This window comes from Periophthalmus magnuspinnatus, chromosome 5, assembly GCF_009829125.3.
Source record: "Periophthalmus magnuspinnatus isolate fPerMag1 chromosome 5, fPerMag1.2.pri, whole genome shotgun sequence".
NCBI classification, from domain to species: domain Eukaryota; kingdom Metazoa; phylum Chordata; class Actinopteri; order Gobiiformes; family Gobiidae; genus Periophthalmus; species Periophthalmus magnuspinnatus.
The window spans coordinates 2885233-2906059 of NC_047130.1; the positions used below are offsets into that span (position 1 = coordinate 2885233).

Consider the following 20827-nt stretch of genomic DNA (forward strand, 5'->3'; position numbering starts at 1 on the left):
GCTGAAACTGGAGACGATCGCTGTTTATGGTTTCAGTGTGATTCAGATAGATATAAGGCAGTGTCAACCTGCAATCTGACCAGAATTGAAGAAGCGGCTTGGATGAGCAGCGAAACGTCTTCATGATTTGTCCAGTTGATAGGATTTAACCTTTGTCTTTTGCTATAGATAAGACCTGGATGAATGAGGGATAACACAGACAATACTTATGGTACTTGTTGTAATTATTAATTTTAGGCAATATGCCCAATTTCAAACTTAAATGCATGACAACCAGTGTGCCATGAGATTGTGTGTCCTGTGCTTGTACCTGCTCCTGCTGCTGCCGGGCCAGCTCCATTTGCTGCTGTTGCTTCTCCAGGAGCAGAGTGGCCATGTTTCTCTGCTCAGAATGTGCCCCCATCAGCTGCTCCCTCAGCCCACTCAGCTGGTTTATCATCATCAACAACTGTAGTTCCTTCTCCGCCAGGGACTCGGGGGTACCTGGCACGGGACCATGGGGTACTGTTTAGGATCAGAACCTCCATTTTACCTTCTTGATTGGGTGAAACTGTACTGAAGTTGGCAATATTAACAGACTAATCTACAAAGGTCTTATTACAGGCTGTTATCACGAACTATAGTCAGCTGCAGCACAGACACAGATTTGGTCACATTCACTAAAGTACTTCGATATGATGAGAATATGACATGATTTTAAAACTTAAGTCTTTTTTTCAAGCAATATATACTAAACACAATACCAAGACTTTGCTTTACTAAATACAATACCAAAACAAAATTTAAACCAAACTTATTTCAGTCATTTTGAAAGCCATTTCTATTGGTCCATGATATGCTTGCATCTTTTCAAATCAAGAGGTCTATAGCCAATCCTCTGAACTCTCCTACATTTGACAATGATTTTCCTCTCTGAAGTACACCAAGAGATCACATGGCAACACAATTTCCTCCCATCATTCCAAAATATACACATGTTGGAATTCATTGCTACAAGTAACTTTATGTGAGATGACACGGTCATCGCTCTGTGCTTACACTCTCGTCCATCTGTGGATGAATTGTATTGATTTTGTTTTTTTGTGCCAAGACCAACCTTTCAGCTGTCCTCCCGCTGCTGAGCCTTTGTCCAAAAGTTTCTCCTTCCAGTCCGTGTTGAGCAGCTTCTCAATAGTGGGCATGACTGAAAGACACAACAAGGAAATCGGACCTCAACATGATTGCACCAGCACCAAGCGGCGGGCACTAGGCAGCTGAGCGTACAAATACATGCCAAGTGAAGCCCACATGACACCACGATACACTTGCACCTCTCTGCTGTCCTAATGGGCCTGATTGGAGAATACATTCAGAGGCCAGGGTTTGTTTGTGCGTCTGGGAGAAAGTTTGAGTGTTTGAGTGAATCGATATTTGGACACAACAATCCAAGGTCAGCTGGTGCAGGGAATTTTAGAAAAAAATTAAGGCATGGAGTGCTGGTAATAGAGAGGAGGGCAGAGAGTGTCAGAGGAGCAGCCTTTCACGCGGCATGTAAAGAACCGAACTGGGCAAAACAAAAATCATGCTGCACTCATTCGCTTGCCCAAACAACAGCCATCACTTTTAAGCATTGATTTTACACAGGCTGTATTGTCTATGAGTGAATAGCAAGTGAATGTAGCTCGCTTAGGCTGCATCTGAAAACATGGAGTTGTCAACTTATGAGCAATAGGAACATTTTAAACAAAAGTCCAAAAGATAGAAGTCTGTGGGCAGATCGTCTAAATATCAATAATACATACATAGTTCACAAATGTTACAAAAGGAGCTGGCTCAAATAAAAATGGGGGGAGACTTATGTTGCATGTGTAATTGTGGGTAATTTTACAATCATTTCACATTCGTCCCATACTCAACTAATATTCAAGAAACATTTTTGTAGGACTGACATATACATATATATATATATTTTTTTTTATTTCAATATCACCCACCCCTATTTGACATGCATCAACTGTTAATCTACTTTTACACTTCAAGATCTTTTCATCATCTTACTGACCATTTCATATGATTTTTTATGGTTTGGCAATATAATGAAACTTAAATTTTACTTTCTCCCCAAATATACTTCCACTTCAGGTCAAGAGTTCTCAGTATATGCTTATACCTGTATGAAATCTGCTCTTTGTCCAATAAGAACTGCATGCAGAGGTGTGTCTGAACTTGACTGGTACTGGCGAAATACAATTACAACTACAATAAGATTCAATGCATTATAGAGAGTATCTTGTAAATAGTAAAAAAGCGGGGCAATTTAGCGGGGCTAACCTTCCTTGAGGTTGGATTGTCCATCTTGTCTCTCCTGAGCTTCTTTGAGCGCTGTGGGACTCTGTCTGTGGGAGGGTTCAGTCCCTGGGGACCTGTCCTGTAAAAGAAACAAAGAAACGTTTTATGTATATAGAACTCTTACTTGTAAGACATGTCCTTCATTCATTTTGCAGCCCCTAAAATTATTGTCAAAAGGGGCAAATATTTTCAAGAGGTAACTTCTAATGGCTTGTTTTACAAATTTGAGCAGGAGAGAGGAGTAGTCACCTGGCGGGTCTCTTGTTGGTGGCTTCGTGTCCAGTCGCGGGATGGGGAAGTGTTGGGGGGCTCTTCCTGCTCCACTTTGACTCCCAGAGCCTTCATGGTCCCGTCCCCACACGAGGGGAGCTGCAGCACTGGAGGACTGGGCTCAACCATTCTGTAAAACACAGAACAAGACTATCAGCATAGATTTAACATTACACATTGGTTTGTCCATAGCTAAGTGCAGTTAAGTGAACTCTTCCATAAAATGTATTTCCATAAGCAAACAAACCAAAGTGGCTCTGTCACGCACAGACAAATGACTGTCAAAGTTGTGACGCCATGAATTTAGATTAGGTTTTGAGATTTATAATTACGTTATACGAGTTATTGATGAAATGGTACAAACAAGGGCAGCACAAAACATGAGACTAGATCTGTCACGATGACACATTTTGCTGTGCGATATATTGCTAAAGTAAACATGATAAATGATAATATTGAAACCATAACACAAAGCAGAATTATTCCTAAAAAAGTATTCTAAATGTACAATATTGTTGAAAAACAACTGTTGCATTCTCATGGTAATTTATTGCAAATCATAAGTAGTTAGTTTGCATCTGTAATGTGTCATATTCCAACCTTTTAAAGCTTGATGTAGGATTTATTGTGACGGGCCTACATGAGAGAATTTGTGGAAAAAATAGACCAAAGCTATAGCATGATATCAAATGTTCCCTACTTTATAAAAATTAATAAAAAAAAAAAAATTATATATATATATATATATATATATATACACACACACACACACATATACACGTTTGTGTAGTATCAATCTACTTAAAAAAATTTGTAAGTAAATGTACAGTTGAATTAGTAAAAGTAACTAATATAAATGAACTTTTAGAACTTTCCACTGTCACACTAAAAGAGTGTAATTTAGATTACCTCATGTATGCATTTCTCTGAAATGGGAGAGAGATGAATGCCACTAATTTAGGTCACAGCCAATGTCAAGGTTAAAGGTCGTGTGGTGGAAGTGCCATTGTTTGATGGTGTTTGAAAGGTGACACTGAATAATGGAGGGCTAAGGGGAGGCCTGCCCACATCACCTCACCGACCAGCAGAGGACAGGTACAGAGAGAGAGGGGTGAGCCGCAATCAACTTGAACCAAATCAACTGTGCCAGCATGTGCGTGTTTGATTTCCCAGCTCTGCAGCGGGAGGAAAGAAAAACACAGCAGACAGCCGAACAAAACAAAACACAACACACAAGGGCAAAAAGTGCACATATATATAAAGAGGCAGAAAAAAGCCATTGTTGGAGCGGGGGAACAAAGGAAGCCAGGACAATGGGGCAGAGGCTGACAAAAGCCGCGGCCGCAGGAAACAGGCCGGAGAACAATGGCAGCGGAATGTGCCGATCCGACTCGGGAACACGGCACAAATATGTGAAGCGCCACACAGCATAATAATGATTAACCCCCCTTCTCCAAAAGGGACGCTAAACAAAGACACCTGTCTGCAGGACCCAAGGCTCCAGGCTCACTATCACAGTTCAGCTTCACTATGATAGAGCTAAAACACTCCAACAGTGTCCCCTGAGGGAGAGCAAATCCTCACTGTCAACAGGTGGAAGTACAGAACTAAATATGCATACAGTCATCTTGTGCGGTCATCTCTCAGCACTGACCAAAGCTCTTCAGGAATCTAGAATCTCAATTCATTCAGCTGAATGTTTTCTTTCTCTTTAAATACACAATGTTTAAACATTCAGAACATCCCAGTGCATATACAGTTCATGCTAAAGTTTATGCAAAAGTTCTAAAAGTTGTATGCTCCTCTTCAAAATCGGAATTAGGTTTAGAATAAAAAAATACATTAAAAAAATCATAAAAAGTGGTTTGCCAAACTAAACTGCGCACTCTGTGCCTTGAGTCTATTAAATACAGCTGGAACAGGAGGAGCCGCTGCCACTCAGCTGCTGCAGCCGCTGCCACTATCAGCTCCACACACAGCTCAGAACCCCATAGTGCCCAGTGCTCAGGGCGGAGGAGCTGGAGAGAGCACTGTGGATTTTTGCACAAGGCACACACATTGTACTACATGGTACTCAAAAGCATAGATAGATATTAAAATTATTATCTAAGCATATATCATGTTACAAAGAACACAGTTGTATGTGAACATTGGATAGTGTACTTGGGTTTAAAATAAACTAACTTGATTATAGGTTTATCTAAACAATTTGTGTCAAAGCAAAGGCATGCACAAGATGTCATTGGCACTTCCGTCCTCACTGCTTCATACACCATGTGACATGCGTCTTGGTGGCAGTAATCACTCACATATAGTATAACATAAGGGGACTGTTCTGTGGGTAGGTCTGTGGGGCAGTGGGGGTGGCCTGGCAGCGGGTGCTGGGTCCCACGCTGCAGTTATTCCTGGGGCCCTCCACGTTCCACAGGCTGAGAGTGGAGCTGCCACAGGTGGCTTTCACACGCCTGGGCTTTGTGCGTGAGGTATGCCCAGAATCTTAGCGGCCGCAGGCTGCTGACAGACAGGAATGAGTTAAGGTGCATGTGTGGATGTGTGTTTTACAAGCACAAAGGCTTTCTTTACAACAATACCTTCAGCGTCTTAGCTTGAACAATGCAAGCAACCAAGGTTATCGCGTACCTCCACGGCATTTGGTTAAATACACACTTAGCTCCTCTCTGAAGCACCCACATGGAACCCAGCCTTGCCTGCACATGTATGGTTTTCTAAAGAGCCATTTGAATAGAGCTGTCCTCAATTTGTGAGAGATCACTGGGGCCTGTTTTCATACCACATACAGCAGCTTTGCCACAAGCCTTGGCGAAATAATTGCTCAGAAGGCCCTGATGCAGCTGTGCCCAGTATCAAGAACAAAGTGACCAAAAGCTGCTATTTGTGACTCTGGAAATGCAATATACTCACTCGAGTGCTGAATGTGGACCAAGCAGGTGAGGTTTCAAGAATCTGGCAGGATAACAACACAATGACAGCCATTTCTGCTTCAGGTTAAACCCGTCATGTATTACATTATTTCTGCATAAAAAGGCTTGTTATCAAAAGGTATAAAGTGCTGGCAGAATGAACACTGACAAACAGTAACCCATGTGCCAAGCAGCTCAAAGATATTTTAAAGGAGACATACAAAAGCACTGGAGCGGGACTGAGTGCACTGATGGAGGGTGACTGAGGACGTGGCTCTGCTCCTATGATAAACACTGACAACGGTGAAACTTTAGACTTCCCACGACACAAGTGCACTTCCCACAAAACCTTCAGTTAGCCAACAAGTTGTAACATGTTAATAGCGACATTTGCCCCAGGAGCTGCCAAACCAAAGCCTGTTATTGTTCATTCTTTTGTTACCCTTTCTTTCATTGTTTCCTGATTCTCTCCTCACTCTTTCCCCCTCTTCTCCTCCTCAGTTGCTGACAGGACCAGCTTGCTGAGTTTATGTAGTGCTTGTGGCTCCCCAGCTCCAGCCTGAGGCACAGAAGCAGAATGTGCATTGAGAGAGCCACATTAAGCAGCAGGGACAAGTGAGACATATAAAGAGCTCCGCTTGGCCATAAACAAATAAAGGCATTCTCATTGTCAGGGCTGAGACTGACAGCTGCAATGGCAGAAGGTTCCCTGCAGGAAGGTTTCAAAGCGCCGCACTCAGCTGGCCGTCCATTCAAACAGACAAGATTTCACACCCCGATCTTAGCATGTTTCCAAAACCAGTTCCTTCGCACTTTAAAACAGAGCCATTTGACTTCCTCACAGTCTGTTTGGCAGTAAACATGTTTGCGGCAGAGCAGCAACTATTTCAGTGAGTTGCCAGTCGTGTTAAGACAAGTGTAAACTGATGTACAAACAAATATTTGTAGATAGGTTTCATACTGTGCTTTATTTGATTAGGGATGATAAAACAATGGAGTGTGTGGTGCCAGACACTGCCTCCTTGCCCAGGGGCCTGGCACTGACCCTAGCATCACTCAGCACATCTCCGTTCGGCTCCAGGAGACCTACACAGCTCACCTGCTTCCAGTTAAAACTACTGTTAGCATGACATGCTCATATTCTGTGGTCAAGTTAAATAAACTTAAAGTAAAGTTATATAAAGTAAATAATATATTTTTGTTGCCTGGTTTTCAAAAGAAATAATAATGTATGAAAAGAAAACTGACCATATCAAGTTACTGTATTCTGACCATATGAAGCAAATATTGTTTTGTGAAAAAAATACTGTTTTATAAATTGTTTAACATACCTTTGGTCCAGCTGTCAAAAACTTAATACCTGACACATTTTATAATTAAGGTTAAAAAAATTAAAAATCCAACAAGTCTAAAAAGTAATGAATCAGTTCATTTATAAAAATCATAAGATGTGGCACACTAACCTGTCAAGCAATGGCCGTGTAGAGATCCTAAAAGTGCTGTGCACCCAGTTGGAGGGAACTGGTGACACAGATCATAATAAATGCTGCGTGCCGGTGCAAACGCATGTCTTCTACTCTCCTGTGCACTCCGACCCCTCCTCTGCTACCCCCTCCTCCCCCATGCACAAATAACCCATGTCCATAAGAGCCACACACAAAGCGCCTCTTCAAATCCTGTCTCATTTTGCATAATTAGCATGCACTCTGCAGCAGGTATCCCTCGCGCTGCCCAGGCTGATAGCGATCGCCTGCCATTCTACAAACAGGTGCGATGCCAGCAATCATAAAGCCACCATCAAACAAATGAATCTAAATTTCATGCACTGAACAGATTAATCGTAAAAAATGTGCCATTTAAATAAAGCAAAACATATATTTTTTCCATTTTCTTTCCAATTCTTGTTATCATCACTCTAGTGTCAAAGCTAGACTGTAAACTCAAGTCAAGTTGCTCTCTAACAGGTCCAAAAACAAGTGCACTTTGCTGAAATGCAGCAGTTGAGGTGTCATCATCAAACTCTTTATGGCATTTCTCCGCTACGTTAAAACAAGATCTTGAGTGCAGCATTCCAGTCAATTTGGCCCGTCAATCATTTAAAATAATCCAACAACAAAAAGAAAAATAACTGGATTCAAATTTTAGAGGTGTACCCATTTTTAGCACATTTTAGTGATCACTGTTACTGCAACGTAGAACTGAAACATGGATTAAACATCTTTACAGTCCTTTTCGTTATTATGAGAAGGTATTAAGTTAAAAACAAGAACATTTTGTTATAACTTATAATCTGTAATGATTACGTTTAATGGTATTAATGGCGTCAGTTGAAACATCAGTTTGTTTTAATGGAATCAGTGCATTGTATATGAGCTTAATATGTTCATGTTAAAACGAGAAACTAAATAGGCAGGTCCACACACTGTATGATCGGCTGCAATAAGAAGGGAAAAGTCAAGCTCTTGTGTTTAATAACAAGGTAGGCTGCATGGCTCTCCAACTCTACTGCCTTGTAGGCATTGGCCTACTGTAAAAAGCTCCAGGCCTGTCTTTTAGATGTGGAAATCCAAAACGGAGCTGGAGATCCAAAACGAGCCATAGGAACATGTGCATATTTTGCTCTGCTTGAGAGTAAAAGCAGCATGTTTCTGATACGTGGGGTTGGGGTGGGTTGCACATATGTTCAGCTCCCTATTCTGCGGAGAGCACCAATGAGCAACCCAGCAACAGTGCCCACTAGAGTTGGGCGATATGACAATATTGTATACCGCAGTATTGCAATAGCATGACCGCGGTATTGCAATAGCATGACGTGTCACCTTTAATACCATCTGTCCCATTGGAATTTGCAATGTTTTATATTCAACACTGCAACCAATAATCTGCTCAATGAAATATATATTCTCACACATTTAACAAATATTAAACCTCTATTTTGCTGTCAATAATCGTAATAAATTAATCCACAAAAGCTGAAAACATATTGGCACTGCTGTAGAAGAGTTATGTAGCGCACCTGAACTCATCATTACGTCAGAAGCACACAGCTCCTTCTGCCCATCAGAACAACTGTTGGGGCTCAAAGAGTGCTGGCTACAAGAAATAATAACTTTTTAAAAACGCATGATGTGCAGGACGAATGGAGCCTTGTGAACTGCGTGGAGCTGGACTCGGGATGAGGACAGATTCTGACTTTACATCCTAAACCAGTGTGCATCCATGACGCATGAGTTCATACTGTTTGGTTGTCATTGTCTGTGAAGGGCAGAAGAGGAGTTGCTTGGACAGGATAAATAGATGAGTGAACCAAAGTCATCAACTGCCCAAATACACAAGTAGAATGTTTTCCTTCGCTCTAGCAAACTGTATATCCACATGCACAGACATGTGCGTGGATCTCAGTTTTTGTTTTAATGTGAACATGCATCAGTCCAGCTACAGGCCTGCACTGTATTTGATTTAATGAGTACGTGTGTATTTGCTGTAATTAGAGGCTGATAGTTGAAAACACAACCTCTATCATTCTTTACTGTCATAGTTTCACACATTTTCTTCTGATTTGTAGTTTAAAAAGTAAAAAAAAAACAAAAAAAAAAAAAAACAAGGTAGCAGTGGGAACCAGCAGTAAGGTGCATGTGAGTGGAAGGAGGAGAGACTAAGAGATTAATGATGTATTTTGCATTTAGATCGGCTAAATATCTATCCATTTTACACACTGTAGATGTGGTATTCAAGGGGGGGGGGGGGGGGGGGGGGGGAATCTAAATATAACAGATTTGGCTTAATTAGTTGGAACAGGCGATAATACAGTCTATCGTGGCATAATTAGGGGACGGTATGACGATATTAAAAAATTGATATTGCCCAACTCTAGCGCCCACACATAGCCTCAGGGTGTTAGAGGAGAAGAGAGATGACTAACTGAACAATCCCTGGAGTATGCACAAAGCTACAGGTCCTTTTCAGTGCGGTGGCCCCTTATGATCACAGCACATCTGACAGATGCCATGTCTGAACAAACATTTCCATGTGGGTGAAGGCACACGTGCTCTTGGGAAACAGGAGGAAGCCAGGAGAGAATCAGTGGCATCTTGAGATCGGAGTGTCCAGGCACAGAAGCGTGAAGGAAAATTAGGAAATGTGACTGGTTACTGTACACGGCACCAACACAGATGTGCATGCACACATCACCCTTATGATTGGTGCCACTAAGCATTGTTTAAGGTGCCCACTGACAAGACACAACATTCCAGATCCAGTAGAGGTGTACGTGGGCCTTTGGCTACAGATAGACACTGGATGTGCCCCTCTGGTCTCCAGGTGCATTGGCACATCCAAAAGGCAGGCCCAGAGCTAAGTGGGCCTTTCTTCAAGTCGGCATAGGAGTGCCATGCAATCCTGTCATTAGACATGAGCAAAATGATAAGTGTCTGGCTTGATCCTCCCCTGCCCATTGCTACAGATCATACAGATCGCACACTGAGACCTGCTTAAAGTGACTGGCCCCTATTCAGAACATTGGATAAGAGCTCAGTAGATCAAAACATTATGTAAAGTTCAAACCTTCTATCCAGTTTGCTAAGACCCATGTACCCTGAAATTATATAAAAGTGATGTCAAAAGCCTTAATGTAGCAGCCTGGTGTTTATTGGTGAGGTCAGGGAGACAGAGCACACACGCATATACACACACACACACACGCAGAGGAGCTGAACAAAGCACTGCCTTACGTTGCTGACTGGGCCTCATTACAGAATGAGCTCTCAGGGCCACAGACACAAAAGCCATGCACTCCTCTGCCTTTCCTTCCCCTTTCTTCCTCTGTTCTCTTGGCTTTTTGATGTCAAGGGTACTGAACCATAGTGCGGAGTTTGGAGTATAACCTCATCAAGAACACATGCACTTTCCTCTTTTTTGTCTTTCAAATGTGTGAGCGCTTGAAAGACCCAAAACAGAAGCTATAGTGAAGTTTTCCTCATATGTTAGAAAAGGGACTGTCCCAAAACGTGTACATCCTGGATAGTCTGGCACACAATGTCACGAGATGAGGAGATATGAGCCACATTTTGACAAGAGCCGATTGATAGTTGATGAATTTGATAGTTCGGCAATGGTGGAGAAATACAAGGGGGAAGTTTGATGTGCACAACAATATTGGTAGAACACAACTTGAGTAAACAAAAAAAAGTATTGCATGATACAAAACATTTATTTGTCTGTGAAGTGAATTTTGGCAGAATTTAATTAGAATTGCAGTTTAAAAGACTGACATATCAAAAGCTAAAGGCATTCAGACATTTTAGTGCTATATAAACTGAATATTTATCTAAAAAAAAATGAAAATGTAATCAGTTACATGACAAATAACTAATAGTCAAGTCAATCTTAAAAACCAGTAGGGATAAAGAGATACTAAGAATAACTCCATTACAATTAACTGCATGTGACATTGATAATAAATGTCTTTAAGAGTACACAGGATAGTTTAAAAGTTTACAAAAGTATGAACAGAAAATGAAATTGACTGCATTAAGAAATCAGAACACCCCACCACATCCCGTCTTCAGTTGTGCTGCAGTGTGCGGGCGTCCTTACGAGCTTTGTAAGTAAGATATATTAATAGGCTGATGACACAACTGCCCCTTTACAAAGCACTCTTTTTTTCTCCATTCTGCTTTTCAGAGACACAGGTTAAAAAGCAGCCATTTTTCTTTTCATGCCCCCTTCCCCCCCCCGCTTCCTCACCCCCTCCCTCTCCACAACAGGCTCTGAAACAGGTCGTCTATTGTGGCAACCGGCGAAAGGCTACTGTGGCATTTATCAGAGAGGAGGAGGAGGAGCGAGCCAAGACAAAACACACTCCCAATAAAAGAGATAGGAGAGGAGAAAAGGAAGAAAGGAAGGCCACTTTTTCTCTCCTTCACAAAGCCCCACATCCCTCTCTCTCTCCCTCATTCTTTGACCCCCTCCCTGGCTGCTGCTCCTTGAGGCAAGCCCGCACAAAAGAGGCCCAGCCCGCACAATGCACTCTCGGCACACTTTATATCCTCAGCCCATTCAGTGTGGCTTCTTCACGTGCATGCTCCCTGTATGTGTGTGTGTGTGTGTGTGTGTACGTGTGTGTTTTATGGAGTTTGTAATAGTGGTGGCGGTAGTAGTGGGGGTCTATGTTTGCGAAGGGGCCGCGGATCGGAGGCGTCGCCATGGAAACGCCTTTGAGCGGTAAGGAGCACAACAGGTGATTGAACCCGGGGCCTGGGCAGCGATGTGTGTGTGCGTTATATACACTCGCGCCACAAACAAGTCAGAGCCATAGGTCTTAACCAGCTCCAATAAGCCACTCGTCATGTCTGTAGGTCACACTGATGCTGCAGAGAAGGTGCTACGTCAACTAGACCCTGCTAAACTTACCTTTTAAAAATTACATTAAAACACACTTTGTGCTTCTGTGGTGAGATGCTGCAGGTGAATAAGAAAATTATTCCATTTAGAATATAGAATTTTATTATGGTTGAAAAAAAATGGTTAGAGCCAGGTTTAAATGTCCTCAATTGATACATTTAGTTGACATATTAGATACAAAAAAAAAAAAAAAAGCTTTTCTGGATATCTTAGTTCTGAGGTTAACTCTAGTTCACTCAAATACTAAGAATTTTGACCTCATTTTTTTAGAGCCAAAATTTCAATCAAGCCTAGAATTGGACCCTTCTGTACAATCAGTCAAAAAGAGGTTTGGTGTATGTAGATGCTTTAAGAGTGATCTTTATATCCCTTAAGGATAAAAATGCATTTTGAGAAAACAGCCTTTGATATTACAGTGTAGCATATAAATCCATAGGTGTAAATTTATTAAATTAAACAAAACATCTTTAGGTGCAGATTGGAAAATTGTATTGTTTCCAAGTGAAAGCTTAGATCTTGATAGATCAAACTGACCAAAAAACAAACAATTGAAAAAGAAAATAGTTTTGCTTGTAATGTTCAATCTTGATAACAATTGGAGTATGAGTATATATATATATATTATATATATATATATTTTAATAAAGCTTGCTTGGAGTTATAAAAATCTATATTTAAGTCTATTTTTAGTCAGCTGCATGTCTGTAACAAAAAGGATTTGTTTTTTTATTCAGATTCTGATATAACCAGGTGACATCAGCTCTGTCTCATCAAGTTTCCAAATAAACTTCCTGATAATTTTGTTACTTATATCTTCAAACATTATCTTCTACTTGTTAAGTTATTACAAAAATAGTTATGAATGTTATTACCCATAGGGGGTATACAGGACATATTTAAGACATTATTTAAGTATCAGAGAAATTGCCGACAAAAGTGCAGAAATATGACTCTACACTTATTTGAACATTGTTCCCCTTTGAGTCTTTCATAAATGAAAACTATATTCTTAATATTAATTTTTAGTGAATGAGGGAATTTCTCAGCCTGTGTCTGTCATTCATTTAAAGAAGTGCACTATATGATCAAACTGGAGATATGTTATCATTGCTCAGCCGTGTCTGAGAGCGGTTTTACTTTTTAATCACTTAAGACAGGGTGGGCAGATGAGATAGTTATTTTTTTTGTTTAATGAACTAAAAAACAAACAATACACTTTAAAACTAATTACTTTATAAAAAAAGATTAATATAGCAATGAGTTGTGTAGCTAATTTGAAAGCCAGGCTTTTTAGAGCTTTGAACCATGTTCTAGTGGTTTTCCCTCCCCATTCACGCACTTGAAGTTGTATTTGGAGGGATTTGTGCATGTTTGAGCAATCTTTAGTACGGCTTCTTGAAAAAAGCCATACTAAAGATACATATTACCCCCATTTTTACCGCACTGGCATACACACACTGCTCTCTACTTCGTTCTCCGATTTTAATTTCCTTAATTTGTGATACATGTAGGATTCGGCAGCGGTGTGGAGACATTTTGGTACAAATGAAAAAGAAAATCTGCTTCTCTCTAGCATGATCTGCAGCTATCCATTGTAGGTCCCGACAACTTCACGGCTCTTTGTTGTGATGGCGTCTACGGTGAGCTCCAACCATTGGGCACCGCAGTTTTCTAAAAGTGTAAGTCAGCGGACTTGTGATTTAAAAAATTTACAAATTAGAACATAATTAAAAAATAATAATATTCATTGAAAACTACTTAAATGGTCCATAGGTGGAGATTATAGCTATATAGCAGACAAGCACAATAGGTCTTCTTTAAATTTGGGCTGACAGCACAGCGGTTTTGTTAAAGTCATGTAAATCAACCAGGAAACAAGCATCAATAGAGCAGTTGTGACTTGTCATGACATAAACAAATGGGGTTGAATAAGTTTTATAATAAGTGAAGAGAAACAGAACTGCAGCCGAGTTTCAGGTGATCATGCAAATGTGCACACCAAACATAGAGGGACATCAACTATTGTTACTGTGTACATTTCCATTGTTTAATGTCAACAAAAAGGTAATTCTACATCTGAAAAAATAACAATGGCTCAAAATAAGTTAGAGCTTTTTAAATTCATCAACCTCCATTTAAATTTGTTGGCTTAAAATAATATCAACTTTCAGCTTTTATTAATTTTTATTCTAAGTTTTTACTTTGTCAAAATAAACAGAATCAACTTGGGCAGCAAGATTACTACTCAAAAAATGAAGTTGCAATTTCAATGACTGTAATTAGCAAATCACAAAGGCTGCAGCAAGTGACAGTTACAAAATATCCAGGATTATCACATCCAAAACCTCAAAACCCTGTTAAGACCTATATAAAATGCTCTGAAATGCATGTGATTCTTGAATTAGTTAAGACTTTGATTTGTGTTCATGCTTAATAAAATGTGAACAGTGAACTACATTCAAAACTTGTTAGAAAAAAAAAAAAAATCTCCAAAATTGTTCTGCCCTCACTTGTCATGTAGTTTTATTCAAAAGTTAACTGTACATTTATTTTCTAAGTAGCTGGAGTTGAATCCTGGTAAACTGCACTACACTGTTATAAGATGTTTAAGTACGCTGAAAATGATGCGTCCTGTTCATTCACGTTCGCAACAATACGTCGCACTCTGTGAGGCTTGTACGGGAACAGGCAGCAGGACAAAGCGCCGTGTACTTAATGCACTTTTGACAAATATATCACCACAAAGACGCACATACCTCACAACAAAAGCCCGCGTCCCGGCTCCATGTTTAATCAAACACACCTTATACTGGGTCCTGTAGGAGCATGCATCTGCACTCCTCACATGCACACAGCAACATTAGCAGGTTGTACCGCTAAAGTTGGTTTGGGCGTTAGTAATAGGACAAGAGTGGACTGACTAAATGCATAAGAGTATACAAGGAGCCCCATGTTCTGTCTTGTGTGTGAAGATACTTTGTGTATGGACAGGCCTGACTGTCACAGTAACAAATTTTGAAGTGCAATATATTACTGAAGAAAATACTGACTGTAAACTATAGTAGTAGTATAGTAAAAGCACTGTAACACTGTAGTAAACCATCTACAGTTCAAATTGTATTGTAGAGCAGAAAAATAACACAAATAAAAAGTACTGCCAATAAAAACTGACTCAAAACTTATTCAATAAATGATCGATGGTACAATAAGTAATAGAAAGTTTTTTCCAAGTCCAAAAAAATTCCATTAGGGCTGTGCAATTAATTTAATTTTAAATCAATATCGAGATGCAGTGATTTCTAATCGTCAGTGATCAGCTTGGGTCTTTTTAAATCAAGACGTCCACAGCCTATTTTCTGTCCGTAAAAGCATGTGGTTTGGAGCACTGTTCAGAAGAAGAAATGTGAAAGAAATGTCAATAATAGTATGTACCGGTATTGTTTATGTTGGAAAAAAATATTTAAAGATTTTTTTTATTTTTTTTTAATAAAACAACAAGGAATGTAATATTATAACAGACCAATTTGAAGGGAAAAAAATATATTATTTTTTGTCATATCTTCAGCCCCATTTTCATTCATAAGTTGAAATGTTTAATTATGCACATTGATAAGTGTGTTTATAAGTCGATAATATCTAAACAGTTACTCAGAAAGACCATGTTTTTATATTTGTACTTGAGTGATATTATAAAAGTAATACTAAAGGGAAAAATGGAGAAGAGAGTAGCCAAAAAACTTAATTGTTCAATTTGGCTGGTCTTGATATCAATTGCAAATCTTAACATGATTAAGCTTTGGGCTATAGCCTACAAAATAAAAAGAAACGGCAATGACATAAGATGTTGGGGAAAATAGTCAGATTTTAAAAACACAGAAAATACCCGTCCCTACCTTTTTAAAAGATACTGTTTTTGCACATGTAACATTTTCCCACTGGGCCAAGTGTGCACAATTTGTCCAAAAAGTATCATACAATTTTCTATGTACGAGAGCTGCCTTGTTTTAGTTTGCTGTGCTGTTGTCGCTAAAGAATATGAAAAGAAAAAAAAAAAATCTCTAGGGATTGAGTTATATGTAGAGTAATAAAACATGGCTTGAATTGTAAACGAGCTGTAGTATTAATAATTAAAAGGTGCATTGTCCAACTTTTTGGGGGTCCACAAAACTCACTGCTTTACCCAAAATGTTCTATGGTCCATGTTGTATTTAATCAAGGTGTTGCTAAAAAATACTTTATATTACACTGTGAGCAGGGTCAGTTTTTCACAGATATGACCTGTAACAGTGTGATTTTCTTGGCTTTATGGAGATAGTAAAGTTAATTACCATACTGCGGAACACTACAGGCATAGTCTGACCGTCCACCAGAAAAGTTACATTGTTCGCCTTTAAGACAATACAGTAAAAATATCTCTTGTAATATTCGTGTAGAAAAGGAGTCCTAATAGTTTTCTAGTCACTTACTTTGAAATATGTCGTGGTCTTGTAGCGGAGTGAGGCTCGTTATTCATCTGCTTAATCTTGTGCAATGCCTCATCTCTGCAGAAGACTAGATTTTACTGAGCACAAACCAGCTCTTTACTTCCTGTTCATGCTACAGCCTCACGTCAGGAACAGGTGGGCAATGTTTCAAATAGCCCTAGAAAACACCAAGCAAGGGTGTTGAGAATCAAACAACATTGACCCTTTGCACTTTCCATACAACACCACCACTTTTCACGGCTAACCATCCATAAATGCATCGGGAATATAAAGCTTCACCTCAGCCATCTTTCATTAAGTGTCTTTTTCCCAACATTAATGAACCAGAGTTTCTACAAATAATTCAGTCTTGATTTTTAAAAAAACAAAAAAAACAAACAGATATTCAATTAGAGTTATCTCCAAACATTTCACTTTGTCATAACAAAAAAATGACAAAGTGGAACTAATTGAGCTCTGAAGACCAAAGTGCACGAAGGTTACTAAAATATGGGTAGGTTTGTGATGATACTGCCGTAAAAGTTGCACTGTGTAACTTTCTTTTGTGGAACTTTCTGAGATGTTATCGTTTTGCCTGGAACGCTCCATGATATGGCTTTAAATGAATCCATCATGCATTTATTCAATTCAGTTCCATTCTCAAAATACTTGGAGAAACTTACTTTCTGCGTGTGTGGGGTCACCTCTACACAGGTCTCACCTATAACTTACCCAGTTTAATCAAAACCCATCTCTAATATCTTGAATTGAATATTGTAATCTGGATATTAAATACAATTCAAGATATTCATTTGTGTCAGTGTAGTAGTACATTTTGTCATTATTTCCATTACAATAGTAGCATTAGCAGATTTAGTAGCACTTTGAGTACAGTACACCCCTCATGTCTGACCAGTGCACAGTTTAAGTCCATGTGGTCACTGCAGACTATATTCTGGAGCTTTATTTGAACACATCATACAGCTTTCCTCGCTATTGTTCTGTGTGATTGGCTCGGCCTCACACACACACACCTACAGTACATACACACTAGTATTGTCCATTGTAGTGTTTGTGAGCGCACTGTGGCTCTATGGGATCTAGAACAATGGCAGGAGGATACAGGGGTCAGGAGCAGACTGATGGGTGCAGGAAGCACACACACACACACACACACTCAAACTTACTTACACACTTAGGTTATGGCAGCTCAACTGTATAAAGACTGTAATATTAGTAAGTGCATGAATCATGATCAGGAACTGACTGTATTGAAGAACTTGTCAAATGTTATTCAAAGGGTTTGTGTACGTGAGTATATAAAACCACAATCATAACTGAACCTGGGTTGCCAGTGCCTTAAGCTGCAGATGAAGGACACATAAGTTCTCATTCTCAGTATATGGACAGGCCTCATGTGTTTGTTCAGAACCCGCAAAACTCAGTCACTGAGCTGTAGAGGCTGAACTAACAATAACAATTGTTTGTAAAATTGTTTACGGCTCTGTTCAATAAATCATTAGTCATTTTAAATTAATTCAAGTAGTCAAAACTAGTGTAGGATTTGACTTTGCCACACTGAAAACTGGAATAAAATTTATATAATTCAGCATCTAAAATAGTCAGCTATACAGTTGTGGTAAGATTGAAGGAGGAAGTCAGTTTTCAGCCAATCAGAGGTGAGATTCAACCATGCAGATGCTGATATGGGCCAGGTCACCTTTGACCCCCATAAACCCATTCACCTGCACTCGTGTCTCACAAGACAAAAGTCAGAGGTCACACAGGGTATGCAAAACCTCCTCAACACCATCCCATGTCAGATAGCAAGACGCCATCCTACAAATGATCCTAAGCTATTCCTCTCTGTGCCACCAATAAATTCAAAAGTTAGCAGGAAAAAAAAAATATATATTTTTACATAAAGCTGGGGTACTCAATTTTCAGGGAAGTGGAAATTTAAATCTTTACAACTCATTCCTAGTGTTCACAGCCTCTTTTGCATATCACTAGTATTCACATACATGAGTTTTATTCTTGCAATTAAGTAATGGAAATTCATGTTGCAGGTGACCAAATACAAAATTATAAACTTTTTTAGACCCTATATTGAAAGTTTTTCAAGTAAGACAGAATACACCTCAAGGCGAACAGACGATGTTAAATATGCATGTCAAGCACAAAATCACAAAAGAAACTGCATGATGATACGATTGATAAAAAACTATGCAAAAATCATTCCCATATGTGTAGACTTAAAGTCAAGCAGGTGGGTTTCAAAATCAACTTTAATAATCACATAACCAGTTCTAGTTTACTTTTTTAAATCACAATGGAATTGTAAGAAGTAAACTAATTGTCTATGTAGTGTTTAGTAATAATTTTGGTTTGGATTTATCAGGTACAGCGATCAAGAGTAAGTGGTCATAAAAAAAGAGTCTAAAACGGCAAATTACTGCTATAAGACAGTTGCTACATAATGAAACTAACAAAACAACAGCACATGACATTGAATAAGATCACCTCATAAATAATACTAATAATACCATTAATAGACAAGTACTGCATATTCTCAGACTCATAATTAATGACAATAGTAACATGGAGAAGAGTGGCGGCCGCTGCGGGGGTTGTGACGATGAGAGTGAGAAGAAACGGGGAGATTGACGGGACACAAAGGTCAGGGACTCCCCACTGACTGACAGCTTTGTACGCAGCCATGCACTGTAGAGCCGTGCACACACAAACACACAAGCGTACATGCATATGCTAAAGGCTGAATGTTCATTATCACCCCCGCTGGGCACAGACTAACACAGACCTGGAGCTAGTGCCAGTAGAAGCCCACCTCTGCTCTGCCCCATACACTGTGTGACTGTCTTATGGTACCCTGGTACACGGTCATCCCAAAGAGCAAAATATGGCCAAGTTAAATGTAAAATGGACAATAAATTAAAAAAAAATAATAATAATAATAATAATAAACAAAACACTTCAAATTATTCACTGTGTAGTTTTAAAAAGGGAAGGAAAAATGATTATTGGCAACTGTCATATAAACTCATCAAAACTGACACAGCACTCCTAATGCATTTGTTTTGTTTTGTTTTGTTTTATTTGTTGTTGTTGGAATTAACGTGACTAGACATTAACTAGGACCAAATTAGGTTTTGGAAATTGATAAAGTAGTTAGTAAGGAAAGACCATTAGGCCAAACATCACAGTTTTCTGAACCACTAATTTGCACAAAAGGATTTAAGTCTTAAAGTCAACAGTTCAGTTATTTTACATAAATAATAGAAAAGTCCCAATACATTCTACAGGTCGCATCAGTGCACACTGGGAACCTCAGACAAAACTGTCCCTCAACTTTTTTCTTCGTAAATCTTAATTGTCAGCTTTCAGGAGATCAGCCACTACCCTCAAACCGAGCACTTAAACTGGCTCGTATCATGTACAGCCAGCTATAGGCACATAACACCAGGGCATTCAAGTCTGTGGTAAAACGTTGACATTTTTGGCCTTATTATGGGTGAACCTGCCCACACCTGCGCGCACGCACGCATGTCTGGTTAATCAGCACGAGAAATGGAGATGGCACATGTTTGAGCAAGGATGGGGAGCAGTGTTTTGTTTTTTTTAAGAGAGACGATATCAGACAATTAACTCTTCGGAGCAGAGGGAGAGCTTAACACGAGCGATGACATTTGTAGAAATTCAGTGACTATATGCGCCGAGTGGCAGGAGCTTGAGGAGTTCACGGAGCACCAGGAGAAGCCCAACTCTGCTTTACTGTGCGCATGTATTTCCCGTCCAGTCAAACTACACCAAAACTTACAGAAACGCACATGTTTTTAAGTTAAAACAGAGCAGTTACTCACCAGTCCCGGTGCGCCCCGACTTTGCAAAAAAAAAACTTCCGTTCTCCTCCTCCTGCCTCTCCCGCTTAATTGCTCACCACATGCAAAACGCGCAGTGGTTTGGGCAGAGGCGAGGAGCGGTGTGCGTGGTCTGGAGCCCCGGGGTCCTTCAAAGGAAAGTAGAGCCCTCAGTGTGGGAGTGATGGCCCCGGCGCGTACAGCTCAGCCACGCGGTGAAACAGACGGAAAGTGTCGCCCAATGCGTAAAATGTTTGGGAGCTCCGAGGGCAGTCCCGACACTTCACTCGGACTCCCGGTGACTTGTACTCTGCGGCTCTCCTCCACTCACCGCCAGAGCGCTCTCATTGGCACTCACCTCCCACTTAAAGGGAGAGGACGGTTTTCCAAGTTGAGCCGGTGGAAAGAGAGGCGCGGGTAGAAAGCATCTGTCAAGACGTATGCGCCTTTCTCTCTGCGATACGAGAACAGCTGCTAAACTTGGCATAAAGAGTGACTTTTTTAATCGTTTATTTTCTCCACACCAGATGACATAAGTTCCCTTATCCTTATCTTGGTAAAACTT

General features: G+C 39.9%; 2 protein-coding genes across 4 annotated transcripts in view; one reads left to right on the forward strand and one right to left on the reverse strand.

Moving 5' to 3' along the window:
* The window catches only part of LOC117371408 (transcription factor SOX-13-like), a 31652-nt gene extending 11028 nt beyond the window's left edge, over nucleotides 1–20624 (reverse strand). For 2 of the 3 annotated variants that reach the window (XM_055221806.1, XM_055221805.1), the window contains exons 1-5: nucleotides 16388–16445; nucleotides 2578–2728; nucleotides 2311–2407; nucleotides 1097–1183; nucleotides 311–483 (exon numbers count right to left, since the gene is read on the reverse strand). In XM_055221806.1, the coding sequence (XP_055077781.1) occupies nucleotides 311–483; nucleotides 1097–1183; nucleotides 2311–2407; nucleotides 2578–2728; nucleotides 16388–16434 (555 nt within the window). In that variant the 5' untranslated portion in view covers nucleotides 16435–16445. Of the gene's footprint in view, nucleotides 1–310; nucleotides 484–1096; nucleotides 1184–2310; nucleotides 2408–2577; nucleotides 2729–16387; nucleotides 16446–20265 lie in introns of those variants that run through there. The other variant, XM_033967088.2, reaches the window with a different exon arrangement.
* etnk2 (ethanolamine kinase 2) overlaps nucleotides 1–20827 on the forward strand; it is a 78501-nt gene that overhangs the window by 19828 nt on the left and 37846 nt on the right. The gene's annotated exons all lie outside the window — the stretch shown is intronic.